Source organism: Eumetopias jubatus, unplaced genomic scaffold, assembly GCF_037043125.1.
Source record: "Eumetopias jubatus isolate StellerSeaLion01/CBP00866 unplaced genomic scaffold, mEumJub1_p1.0 scaffold_5, whole genome shotgun sequence".
NCBI classification, from domain to species: Eukaryota; Metazoa; Chordata; class Mammalia; order Carnivora; family Otariidae; genus Eumetopias; species Eumetopias jubatus.
In genome coordinates this window covers 143,151,816-143,165,654 of record NW_028274811.1, presented here as the reverse complement: position 1 = coordinate 143,165,654, position 13,839 = coordinate 143,151,816, and the positions used below count along the sequence as shown (strand labels likewise).

Genomic DNA, 13,839 nt, shown 5'->3' with positions numbered 1-13,839 from the left:
GAATTCTTAATCTCAGGAAACAAACTGAGTGTTACTGGAGTGGTCGGGGGTGGGAGGGATGGGGTGGCTGGGTGATAGACACTGGGGAGGGTATGTGCTACAGTGAGCGCTGTGAATTGTGCAAGACTGTTGAATCACAGATCTGTACTTCTGAAACAAATAACGCAACATATTTTAAGAAAAAAGAAAAGGCGAAGAAGATAACAGGAGAGGAAGAAAAGGGGAGTATGTCAGAGGGGGAGATGAACCATGAGAGACCATGGACTCTGAAAAACAAACTGAGGGTTCTAGAGGGGAGGGGGGTGGGGGGATGGGTTAGCCTGGTGATGGGTATTAAAGAGGGCACGTTCTGCATGGAGCACTGGGTGTTATGCACAAACAATGAATCATGGAACACTGCACCAAAAACTAATGATGTAATATATGGTGATTAACATAACAATAAAAAAATTAAAAAAAAAAAAAGCCTACAACTTGTGGCTGAATAAAGCCACCTTGCTCTCAGTGTGATTTCTCTCTGGTCGTCTGATTCTCAAGAATCTGTTTCCTGGTTTGTCTCAATCAGCTCTCCAGACACAACTTCCATGATCCCAGCACAAACACAGTTCATCAGGAACTGGCTGGTTATGACAGGGTAATAACTTGTGAAGATAAGGAGCCCAGGATTGGCATCAGATTTATGCCCAGACACCTGGCTAAGGCCGTATCATGGGAGAACAAGAGAGGAGGAAGAAGAGAGGAACAAGAGGCGAGAAAAGGACCTCTAGCATTTAGAGGCAGGCTGTTCATACTTCTTTTCATTCAATCGCCAGGAAGATGGCAAAACCTCTTAAATACGTCTAGTGATTTCATTAAATCTCTCAGTTTTCCCACTTGTGGATCTCCAGTTGGTGGTACTGACATGGGGCCCTGGACGGCACCAGTCAGACGTGGGTGGAGTCCACTTCGTCAGAGTGTGAGCCAGCAGGAGGAAGGTCGGGCACCGTGGCAAGAGCGACAACATTAAACAATCTCTCTCTTCCGCAAATACCATAGCTAGTGATAAATCAGGAACTGCTCCCTGCGACACTGTCGTAAGCTTATTCAAAGCACAGGTTACCTGATCAAGGACGTCTGAAAACTGTCTGAGTTTGCTGAGTTCCACCAAATTCAGCCAGGTCATGTCCAGAATCCATTTAGATGGTTTAGGAGGACAAGCTTTAAGGTCCAAGGAGGCACCTCCTTTAAAATTAAACATAGAAAGTTACGAGATTTTTCTTTCTTTACTCTAAAACAATCTATTTATATACAAAATCTTTTTCTTACACTTTTAATAATTTTACCACTTTGACATTTTTTTTAAAGATTTTATTTAACATTCTGAGAGAGAGAAAGAGCGTGCATGTGTGTGTGCGCACACATAAGCAAGGGGAGGGACAGAGGGAGGAGCAGACTCCACACTAAGTAGAGAGCCCAACACAGGGCTGGATCCCAAGACCCTGAGATCATGACCTGAGCCAAAGTCTGACACTTAGGGACGCCTGGGTGGCTCAGTCAGTTAAGCGTCTGCCTTCTGCTCAGGTCATGATCCCAGTGTCCTGGGATCGAGCCCCACATCGGGCTCCTTCCTCAGCAGGGAGTCTGCTTCTCCCTCTGCCTGCAGCTCCCTCTGCTTGTGCCCTCTCTCTCTCTCAAATAAATAAATAAAATCTTTAAAAAAAAAAAAAAAAAGCCTGACACTTAACCAACTGAGCTACCCAGGCGCCCCATTACCTTGTCATTTTTTAGGCTCAGAAATATGTCATAGTAATGAACAAGCTTTATAATTGAATAAAGGAATAGATGATTTTAGAAAAACACATTTAAGAATCAGAAACCCAGAATCCAGGGGGACGCTGGATTCTGTCCTAGCTCTATGTGGCCAAGGTCTAGGACAAGGCAGCTCATCTGTCTGGGTCTCTGTTTCCAAATATGTACACAGAGAATAATGAAGCCTGGGTGTTGTGATGATGACAGAATGAGAGAAAATATATATGTAAAGCACACAAAACAGGATTAAGACCACAGGAGAGGGTCACTAAATGAGCAGCTATTGTCAAACATTAAGAACTGTTCGATGTTGGCACAAGCTCTTTCAAGGAGAGAATTTATCTAGAAACGTCAGCATCACTACATGTGTATAAAGGGTTCTCTTCTATAAATCAGTATATTATTTATTTCCATTTTGAGCACACCTAAGGATCCTGTGCTATCTCATTTATTTTTGGCCAGTCTGACCACAGCAAACATTTCCCCATTGGGTAGTGACTCTTCCCTTGCTGCTGATGATTTAACCTAAGCTCACATAACTCACGTAACACACAGCACCATAAAATAAACAACACCTTAAAATGTTACTGTTGCCCACCTCAGAAGAACTAAATGTGTAAACAATCAAATTTTAAGTCAAAGAAAGAGTTAGAAATTCTTTATAGGATGAAATATACTGTTTGATAAATGCCATCTATTAAAATGTTTCAAGGAAAATACGCTCTAAGCATAATTCTTAAAAGGATATAACCAATTCATTTGGCCACCTTTAAAATCCTTTTTTGAACAGAGCAGGTCATGAACACATAATAATACTCAAGATATTTATTGAACCAATCTCTACTTTAGCCAGGTGCCATGGACCCCACTAAATTGCTATCTTTTGGCCAACTCCATCTTAGTATATTTCCAGCAAGGTAAGTATGGCCTTGAAGCAGTTTTGATAAGATTATTAAGTCACCAAATCAAAACAGATTGCTTTAATGGCAGAGAGCAGTTAAAGACCTGAGGACAATGGCATTGTGTTGAAAAATGTCATACCAATTTCTATGGAAACTGTCCATTTTCCAACAAACTCAAAAGAACAAGATATTCACCAGAGAGTTAGGGAGAAGCTATTTACAGGAAGGAAAGGGTGTTCCTTGCAACCAAAGCATTATTCATCATTTAGTAGAGGGTAACTGTGGCATGAATCTCTTGCCTACCTCAAAAGTGTACAATGGGCCACAGAGGATGATGGTAATGGGTTGAGGGCAGACATATGCCTGGATAGTATGGCACCAGATTAAATGTACTTCTGATGAATGAATGGTTGGAATAGGTATAATTCAAAATAAATTCTCAAGGTGATTGAGAGTTATGCCATTGCCTTCATTCTGTAAACCCTTACTTTGGGAAAAGGTAAGTTTGAATCTGTACTGTAATACTTTGTAAAAATGATATGTTCTTACAATGAAAAATTTCTACAAGTGATACCACACAATTATTAAGTGGTATAGCTAAAGCAGACTCAGAAAGTCATCTGGGCATATCCTGTTCCATCTTAGAGATGAGCAAATTAAAAGACCAGTATCCAAACACTGTTGCTCTCTAAATAACATTTGCAAACAAGTGATTTTAAAGTCCTTGCAGAGGGAATTCACCCTTTGCCTTGCAAAGCTCCCTCCGACACACTGTTTCATAAAACAGCATTAAAAAACTATTGAATGCCAAAAGCCCACAAAAAAACAGTCCAAAAAAAAAAAAAAAAAACAAAACAAAACAGTCCAGCCTAGGAGAGCCTCAGATTAACCAAAACAAAGTAAAATACTAAAGATAATATAACAATGCCTATCCTTTACTGAACATATCCTATGTACCAGCATTTACACAAATTGTGTGACTTCTCAATAATCCGATGATGTAGATTTGACCATCCTTGTTTTATAGCAGAGGAGGCTGGAGCCTGAAAAGGTTGAAGAACCTGCTCGAGACACTTGTCAAGAAATTGGCAAAACCACTATTTTCACTTAGAGTCATCCTAACTCTAAATCCCACGTCTTCTATCATCACGCCAAATGGCAACACATTTCCCAGTATTTAAACCAGACCTGGACGCATTTCATGAGGAAATGCATTTCATGCCTGAATTGAGATGTTGGGAACAACTTGCCACAGGAAATCTCCATCAGCTGGAGGACCAGTCAATGAGACCACGAATCAGTACTATTTGAAGGGCTCAGTGAAGACGTCACCCCTACACCTACACATCTACCTAAGGGATGTCTCCCTAATTCATTCATCATCCACGAGCTCTGATTTAGAAAACTTGGAAAATAAAGAGACCTAAGGAGCAAGAGTTCAAGGGTTAGAGACAAAGAATAAAGAGAGAGAGAGAGAGAGAAAAAGTGTCTGTAAATCATACATTTCTAAGTTCAAGTCTAACCAAATGAGTCTTTGTTGTTTCCGTAAGAGATGTGTGCAAATGCATATTTATACGAACACCAATACGCATTTGTTCACATAGGACTACAGGCCTACGCCCCCCAGGGCAAGCACATGTGTAGCCACACCCCTTCCCTCCTGCCCCTTCAGGGTCCTCTTCAAGTTCCTCAGCAAATCTACTCTCCGGGTGAACATGAAAATCTCTCCCCACCCACTGTAGATAAAATTATGTCTCATCTATAAAGTTAAACCTTTGCTTAGAAAGATATGGTAGATAAAGCCATTTAGACCCCAGCATCATTTCCACAATTACTTTAAATATTTTGTTGTCCAGACATCCAAGAATGTGACAGCAAATGTGTTTCCTAGCCTTCCCTGGGCTGTATTGTGCAGTGGCACAAGGGACCTGCCTGTGAGAAATGCTTCAACAGATACAGAATAAATACCCACGGGATGAGCTCCACAATCGCCCTGCCCATGGCTCCAGCCTCTGTCGTACTAGGCTTGCCCCCACCGGCATCTTGATGCCATCTCCTCTTCCTTTGACACTCCCCCACCCCGCCCCACCGGCTCTGCACACCCTGTTAACTCCGCATCTCCCTTATCCTGCTGTTTTTTCCCATAGTGCCTACTAGCTTCTCACATACTACATAATTTACTGTTTTATTTTGTGCCCCAAGTGTCCAGTCTGTGCCTCAACACACAGTAGGCTCTCAATAAATATTCATGCAATAAATGAACAAATAAAACATTTCACATACATGCAATCTTCCGTGTAATGCAAGGAAACTGTTAGAGCCAGAAAAAAAAAAAATACTGCACAGCACCTTCAAGTAATTCCTACATCTGGACCTGTGTACAGAGCTTTCTGTTGTTATACTGACCTTTAATAAGGGTGAGAAACTCTTCATGCTTGACTCGGTTCCTCTGGATGTCGATCTTCAGGGTAAGCAGCAAGGTGAACAGGAACTTGTGTTCCTCATACAAGCCCCGGGCTGCATACTTATAAACCTCATAAGTCATATGCTCAATGATATTAGCAATCCTCTTGCTCGTAATTGGGCTCTTGACAGACCTGGAGGAGAGAACATTTAAATTGGGCTTATCCCCCTCCCCTTTCCCATTGTCTATAAAAACATCTTGACTGGAGAATAGGTAACTTTGGAGGGCCAATTCTTTTTTACGCATAAGAATAAGCATCCTAAATCTAAAATAACCAGCATTCTCTCAACACAAAATAACATAACAGAATCCTCAATGTTGTCTAAATCAATTTTACCCGAGGGGTATTACCACTCACAACAACGTCTTGAGAATTTCCTTGTTTAACAGAAATACATGAAATCCAAGGAATAAATCCGTGGATGAAGAGTTGGTAGAGCTGTCTCTGAGCATAAAAGGACAAATGAGAATGATGTGTTAACACGCTGCTAATTACACTAAGCTGAGATTTTTTTATAAAGACTCAGTAGCAAAAGGAAAAGAAGTTATAAATATAATGTCATCATTCTAGCTCACAGATAGAAAATTCAGCTTGGTTTCCCGAGTACGGACATACCTGGCTAAGGAAAGGTCAAACAGGCCAAGAAACTGGCGGAGCGAAGTCTGATACATGTCATTTACCAAGCGCATCTCAGTGATGAGGAAGTAGAGGAGACTGCCTCGAGTTGCCACTGAAAGACAAAGAACAAGGCTGCATGTGCTACGGTGGTGGAAAATAAATGACCATGCACAGACCAGCCTAAACTCTAAATGAAAACAGGTCTTGGGGCGCCTGGGTGGCTCAGTCGTTAAGTGTCTGCCTTCAGCTCAGGTCATGATCCCAGGGTCTTGGGATCGAGCCCCACATCGGGCTCCCTGCTCCGCGGGAAGCCTGCTTCGCTTCTCCCTCTCCCACTCCTCCTGCTTGTGTTCCCTCTCTCACTGTGTCTCTCTCTGTCAAATAAATAAATAAAATCTTTAAAAAAAAAAAGAAAACAGGTCTTATTTTTGTTTTATCAATGACTATCTACCAGCACTGGGAGCCTGGAGCAAGGCTCATGATTTATATTTAATTCTTATTTATAAGCTTTGTGTAAGCAGTCTGCTGCTTGAGTTTATCGAGTGGTATTTTCCATGTTAGAACTTCCAGATCCCTTATAAATACATTTTACTCTATTTTTTCCATAGGCACAAAAGGCAATCGATGGGAGAGCAAAAATTGTAACGCCTGGCAAATTATGTAGGCATCTTATGGCCCTCATTCTCCAGCTCCATGAAGCCCCGACTAAGCGTGGCCTCGGGTTGGCAAAACAAGGCATGGCAAAGATGATGCTCCTGACTCTCCACCAGCAAATGATACCGCTTTGATTATTTTTCCAGAAAGAATGATACATTTCTAAAGGAAAATGAATTCTTTCAGCAGGTCCCTCTTGCAACCTGTGAACAACACTGATTTGCAAATTGGTGGGTAAGCCTAAAGCATTCCGGTGAGACCACGGAACTCCCTTCTTAATACAAAGACTGCGAACAAAATACTGGCTGATTGCTACCAAATGATAAAGAACCAGTGAGCAGCCCACAAATGTGGCACTAATTCCTCAGATTTCCAAACGGTCGTCAGACATTCTTTAAAAACCCTCCCTCTTTACTTTCTAAGTTCAAAGAATTTGCCAACTCACAGGAATCATAAGCACCTAGACAATTAACACCATTATACAATCTTTTCTTCATCTCAGTTTTACTGAATGCGTCCCAAAGTGGTGCCACAAAACAAGAGGGCCACCCCACCTGGCGCAGCCATTTGCATTAGTGTCCTCCGTTCCTTCAGTTTTTCCAAATTTCGGGTTTTTTTCTCACTTCGTTTTCCTGTGACATTTGTTTTTCATGACCAAACTCACCAGGTCTGTACTCCTCCCGGGCTGAGTTAATTTGAATTTCTGTCTCGGCCGAAATTTCCAGCTTCTGTGTCACCTCTTCCGCGGTCTTTTTTGTGTTACTCAGCACAGCAGTGAGACTCTCGTCTTCCACCAGGGACCCCTGGGTGCTCGTCAGTCGGTAAAGCAAATTATCTTCTAGCTCTTTCATCCTTCTTTTGTTTGCAGTTACCTCTTCCATGAGATGAGTTCTCTCTTTCTCCAGTTCCTATTAATTTGCATAAAGATATTTTCCTCCTTAATTAACAACTATTGCTTGGCCATTCCCGAAAAAGTTAACCTACGGGGCTGCTCTCAAGCTCCTGCACTGTAGTTATCATACTGGACTGCAGGAAATACACCAAAATAAGAAGAGGAGGAGAATTAATGGAGGAAAGAAGAATGGGTGGCAAATAACATGACATTTGCTAAAAAAAACACGACCAATATTCTCTGGACCATCTATCTATTTCCTAAAGTCAAATAACTTCAAGTGACATTTGTGATTATACGTAAGCTTGTTCTGAAGGTGAAAAACATTTGAAAATATACTGGAACATATTTGAAGACACATATCAATCTCTCAGATTAAATACATTTTCTTCTGTTTAGTTTCTTGTGGATGAGAGCCCCGTTGTTGTCTGAATGGGATTATTGTCAACTTGCTGGTTGAAATAGTATCCAGTCCCCTGAAAAGCAAATGTCCAACAAGTTAGGCAAACAATCCACATAGCTGCTGCAGGTACCTTTAAATTGGAAACTGTTCTTGGCCTGAAAAGATGCTATTCTCTCCAAGAGAAGGGAAGTTCTAGATCCTTCTTGAAGGATCTTTATAGATAGCTGGGGAGAGAATGGTTTTGGAAGGTTATTGTCCTGATTGGCTACTTCTTCCTCATGGTGGTTTGGAAAGGGGAGTCCATGGGACAGAAGGAGAAAAAGATGGGACTGGGGAGGGTGGGGAAGGAGGGCATGGCCATGACACAGAGCAAGCCAAAGACAGCACAAAGCCCAAAGGCTGGGAGAAAATTCTTACCCTGTAATTGAAAACCACAGATCTAAAATAAAGGTGATAGTAACGAAACTGCATGAATACAAAGAACGAAGGCCACTGGCCACTGCTTTATATTCTAGCCAGTTAATCACCATTGACTCAACAGTTATAATGGGTAGAACCCTACCAGGCACGGAGCAAAAGCTCAGAACTTGCTTTATTCTTGGTGACATAGCAACTTCAGCAAAACCTGCCTTTATCACGTTTGCTTCTTTGTATTGGGTCTTTGAAAAGCTTCCTTCATGGTTATTTTCATTCATTTACTCACTAGATAAGAATCTCAAATTTGAGAAAATGTAAAAAAAAAAAATCAGTACAGAAAATAACATTTAAGATACCTGCAAAATTCCTCACCATAACCATCTATAAAAAAAAAGAACTTACACTACAGTTACACTAAGAAATAATCATGTTCAAGGGAAAAATTCAGATATTTTTTATTGCAATATGCCCACATTTCACACACTATCACTATCGTGCCTGAGTTCCTAAAGGTGAGCGGTCTAAAAGTCCTCACCTGAAGAAGACAGGTAAGGGAAGGATCGTAAAGCCATGGGGAGAATGATGCTTTTGACATCAGGAAGACATGTGCTTGAATCACAGCCCCTACGATCTATCAGCTGCATGATGTTGGTCATGATATTTAACTCTAGGAACCTCAGTTTCCTTATCTGTGAGATGGATATAAAAACAGCTCAGACAGTGATGGTCAGGATATAACTAGTAAAGCAGTTACAACAGAAACTGGATCATGATAACTGTTCCAAATATGTCTCTCCCCCTTTTCTCCCCTTCCTTGATTCATTCTAAGCATGGATTTTTCAGAAGCATTATAATACCTATTGGAAAAATAAGCAGTTTGAAAATAAAATTATAGGTTGACATAAAATAAACCATACTTTAGAATTTCACATATCATTACAAAAGCCTAATAAAGTGGCTGAAATGGGATAAAAGAGAACTTTCTACTCTTGCACTTAGGCTAACGATGCATGCTCTCACATCTGCTGGGACGAGAGCATGGGCTGTCAAATCCAAAAACTGCACCAAGTCTTACAGATTCTTCCAGCACCATAGTTTTCCCTCCATCCATGTCTTCCAAATCCACAGCCACAGCCCTGGCTTAGGCTTTAGTTATTCCTCACGGACTACTCTAACCATAACAGATCTCCCCACTGACCCCCTTCTCTGTCATCACCCCCTTTTCTGCTCCTAGATATTCAGGGATCTCCCTCAGCTGTTTTGAAAGGTCCAAAATTCTCAACAGTTTACAATACTTCTTACAACCTACATTTCCAATCTCATCTCCCCTTGAAAACCATAGAATCAGTACTAAAATCACACCCCCATGTTACTTACGAAAACTGATATTCACAAAATAAACACTTCATATAATGTATACAAAAGGGCAAATTATCCAATTCCTGATTTTAAAAATAGCAAGTAAAAGCTTAAACATTATTGAGATGGCTGTAGTCAATTCAATATCATTAACACCAGTAAATTTGCAATTAAAGTAACTGCCTATATTCCTAAAGGATTAGAATGAAGCTAAGAAGTACATTTGCCCCAAAGTTTGAAACTGATAAAATAATATCGCCTAGGGCGGAGCAAGATGACGGAGGAGTAGGAGACCTGGATTTCGTCTGGTCTCAGGAATTCAGATGAATAGGGATCAAACCATTCTGAACACCTACGAGCTCAACAGGAGACCGAAGAGGAGAGTAGCAACAACTCTCTGAACAGAGAAGCGACCACTTACTGGAAGGTAGGACGTGCGGAGAAGTGAATCCGAGGCGATATTCGGGAGGAGAGACGGCGGGGGAGGGGGCCTCCGTCGGCCGCTTCTGGCAAGTGCTAGAGCCGCGGAGCACAAAATCGGACCTTTTAGAAGTCGGCTCCGCGGAGGGACGTCGCTCCAGTGGCTAAGTGGGGGGTGGAACCCTCGCGGGACAGTATGGTCTCAGGACCCTCCGGGTCACAGAAAGACCGGGGGTGCCTGAGTGCAGCAGAGCTCCCAGGGATCGGAGCGGGGAAGCCGGCTGCAGAGACGGAGCCGAGGCGCGGGCTCTCAGCTCGGGGTGGCCATAAACTGTGATCCGCGGCCCAGTCGGGCCACTGCTCCTCCAGCAGGGACCCAACAAGCGGCAGATCCGGGGAGACTCCCCTTCCTCCCCGGGGAGGAGTGGCGGAAGCGCACCGCAGGGATCTGCTGGGTTTGGAGACTCCACACGGGGTCGGGTGCCAGAGATAGAAACGCTCGGTCACAGGCCGGGTGAGCACGGAGTGCGGCCGGAGACCGGGGAGACGGGAGTGACTTCTTTTCTTTGGGGGCGCACTGAGGAGCGGGGCCCCGAGTTCTCAGCTCCTCCAGGTGGAGATTGGGAGGCCACCACTTTCACTCTCATCAATCCAAAGCTGTACCGAGAGCTTGCAGGGAACAAAAGCTCCTGGGAGCAAACCCGAGCAGCTTGCTTAGCCTGGAACCACAAGGGTGGGCAATTCCGCCTCGGCAAAGATATTTGGGAACCACAGCAACAGGCTCCTCCCCCAGAAGATCAGCAAGAACAGCCAGCAAGCCAAGACCAAGTTTACCGATCAAGGAGAACAGGAGAACCCCAGCGCTAGGGGAATACTGCACATAGAATTCATGGCTTTTTTTACCATGATTCATTAGTTTTTCAAAGTTAATTTTTTAACTGTTTTTTTTAATTTTTCTTTTTCCCTTTTTCAACCAACATCTTATCAATCCCTTTTTTTAAAAAAAAACATTTTTTATTTTTCATTTTTAGAATCATATTTTATCCCTTCATAGTAGTTACCCTTATTTTTGGCATATATATATAAATTGTTCTCTCTTAAAATTTTGAGATACAGTTTCTTCTTAACAGATCAAAATATACCCTAAATCACTAGTGTATGGCTTTGTTCTAGTCTCCTGCCTGATCACATTCTCTACCTTTTTTTTCTTTTGTTTTTCTTTTTCTTTTTCTTTTTTTAAATCTTCTTTCTTTTTTCAAACAACTTCTTATCTTATCAATCCCTTTTATAAAATCTTTTATAATTTTCATCTTTACAGTCATCTTCCATCCCTTCATTGTATCAACCCTTATTTTGTACATATATAAGTCTTTCTTCCTTTAAAATTTTAGGAGGCACTTTATTCTAACAGACCAAAATACACCCAAAATCTAGTGTGTGGCACTGATCTATGCACTAGCCTGATCATATTGGATCATATTCTGTTTTTTTGTATTGTTCTCTTTTTGTTTTTATCTTTTTCCTTTTTTTTTCTTTCTTTTCTCTTTCTTTTTTCTTTCTTTCCCTTTCTTTTCCAATGGTTTCAGATCTTTTTTGATTTGTTTAGAATATATTTGCTGGGGACATTGTTAACCTCGTAGCATTTTGTTCTCTCATTCATCTATTCTCCTCTGGACAAAATGACAAGATGAAAAAAATCACCTCAGCAAAAAGAACAAGAGATAGCACCGTCAGCCAGGGACCTACTCAATACGGACATTAGTACAATGTCAGACCTAGAGTTCAGAGTCATGACCTTAAAGATACTAGCTGGGCTTGAAAAAAGCGTGGAAGTTATTAGAGAAACCCTTTCTGGAGAAATAAAAGAACTAAAATCTAACCAAGTCAAAATCAAAAAGGCTATTAATGAAGTGCAACCAAAAATGGGGGCACTAACTGCTAGGATAAATGAGGCAGAAGAGAGAATCAGCGATATAGAAGACCAAATGATGGAAAATAAAGAGGCTGAGAAAAAGAGAGAGAAACAACTACAGGATCACAAGGGTAGCATTCGAGACATAAGTGATACGATAAGACGAAACAACATTAGACTAATTGGGATCCCAGAAGAAGAAGAAAGAGAGAGGGGCAGAAGGTATATTGGAGCAAATTATAGCAGAGAACTTCCCTAATGTGAGGAAGGAGACAGGCATCAAAATCCAGGAGGCACAGAGAATCCCTCTCAAAATCAATAAAAATAGGTCAACACCCCGACATCTAAGAGTAAAACTTACGAGTCTCAGAGACAAAGAGAAAATCCTGAAAGCAGCTCGGGAGAAGAGATCTGTAACCTACAATGGTAGAAATATTAGATTGGCAACAGACCTATCCACAGAGACCTGGCAGGCCAGAAAGGACTGGCATGATATCTTCAGAGCACTAAACGAGAAAAATATGCAACCAAGAATACTATATCCAGCTAGGCTCTCATTCAAAATTGAAGGAGAGATAAAAAGCTTCCAGGACAAACAAAAACTAAAGGAATTTGCAAACACGAAACCAGCCCTCCAAAAAATATTGAAAGGGGTCCTCTAAGCAAAGAGAGAGCCTAAAAGCAGCATAGATCAGAAAGGAACAGAGACAATATACAGTAACAGTCACCTTACAGGCAATACAATGGCACTAAATTCATACCTTTCAATAGTTACCCTGAATGTAAATGGGCTAAATGCCCCAATCAAAAGACACAGGCTATCAGATTGGATTAAAAAACAAGACCCATCGATATGCTGTCTGCAAGAGACTCATTTTAGACCCAAAGACACCCCCAGATTGAAAGTGAGGGGGTGGAAAACCATTTACCATGCTAATGGACACCAAAAGAAAGCTGGGGTGGCAATCCTTATATCAGACAAATTAGATTTTAAACCAAAGACTGTAATAAGAGATGAGGAAGGACACTATATCCTACTTAAAGGGTCTATCCAACAAGAAGATCTAACAATTGTAAATATCTATGCCCCGAACATGGGAGCAGCCAATTATATAAGGCAATTAATAACAAAAGCGAAGAAACACATTGACAACAATACAATAATAGTGGGGGACTTTAACACCCCCCTGACTGAAATGGACAGATCATCTAAGCAAAAGATCAACAAGGAAATAAAGACTTTAAATGACACACTGGACCAAATGGACTTCACAGACATATTCAGAACATTCCATCCCAAAGCAACGGAATACACATTCTTCTCTAGTGCCCATGGAACATTCTCCAGAATTGATCACATCCTAGGTCACAAATCAGGTCTCAACCGGTACCAAAAGACTGGGATCATTCCCTGCACATTTTCAGACCACAATGCTTTGAAACTAGAACTCAATCACAAGAGGAAAGTCGGAAAGAACTCAAATACATGGAGGTTAAAGAGCATCCTACTAAAGAAGGAATGGGTCAACCAGGAAATTAAAGAAGAATTAAAAAAATTCATGGAAGCCAATGAAAATGAAAACACAACAGTTCAAAATCTTTGGGATACAGCAAAGGCAGTCCTGAGAGGAAAGTAAATAGCAATACAAGCCTTTCTCAAGAAACAAGAAAGGTCTCAAATACACAACCTAACCCTACACCTAAAGGAGCTGGAGAAAGAACAGCAAATAAAGCCTAAACCCAGCAGGAGAAGAGAAATAATAAAGATCAGAGCAGAAATCAATGAACTAGAAACCAAAAGAACAGTAGAACAGATCAACGAAACTAGGAGCTGGTTCTTTGAAAGAATTAACAAGATTGATAAACCCCTGGCCAGATTGATCAAAAAGAAAAGAGAAAGGACCCAAACCAACAAAATCATGAATGAAAGAGGAGAGATCACAACCAACACCAAAGAAATACAAACAATTATAGGAACATATTATGAGCAACTCTATGCCAGCAAATTA

General features: G+C 41.3%; 1 protein-coding gene across 2 annotated transcripts in view; it reads right to left on the bottom strand.

The window, feature by feature from the left end:
• The window catches only part of DNAH5 (dynein axonemal heavy chain 5), a 214,577-nt gene that overhangs the window by 27,212 nt on the left and 173,526 nt on the right, over positions 1-13,839 (bottom strand). For both annotated transcript variants that reach the window (XM_088023719.1, XM_088023720.1), the window contains exons 66-69: positions 7,092-7,335; positions 5,771-5,885; positions 5,097-5,287; positions 1,100-1,221 (exon numbers count right to left, since the gene is read on the bottom strand). In XM_088023719.1, the coding sequence (XP_087879845.1) occupies positions 1,100-1,221; positions 5,097-5,287; positions 5,771-5,885; positions 7,092-7,335 (672 nt within the window). The remainder of the gene's footprint in view (positions 1-1,099; positions 1,222-5,096; positions 5,288-5,770; positions 5,886-7,091; positions 7,336-13,839) is intronic.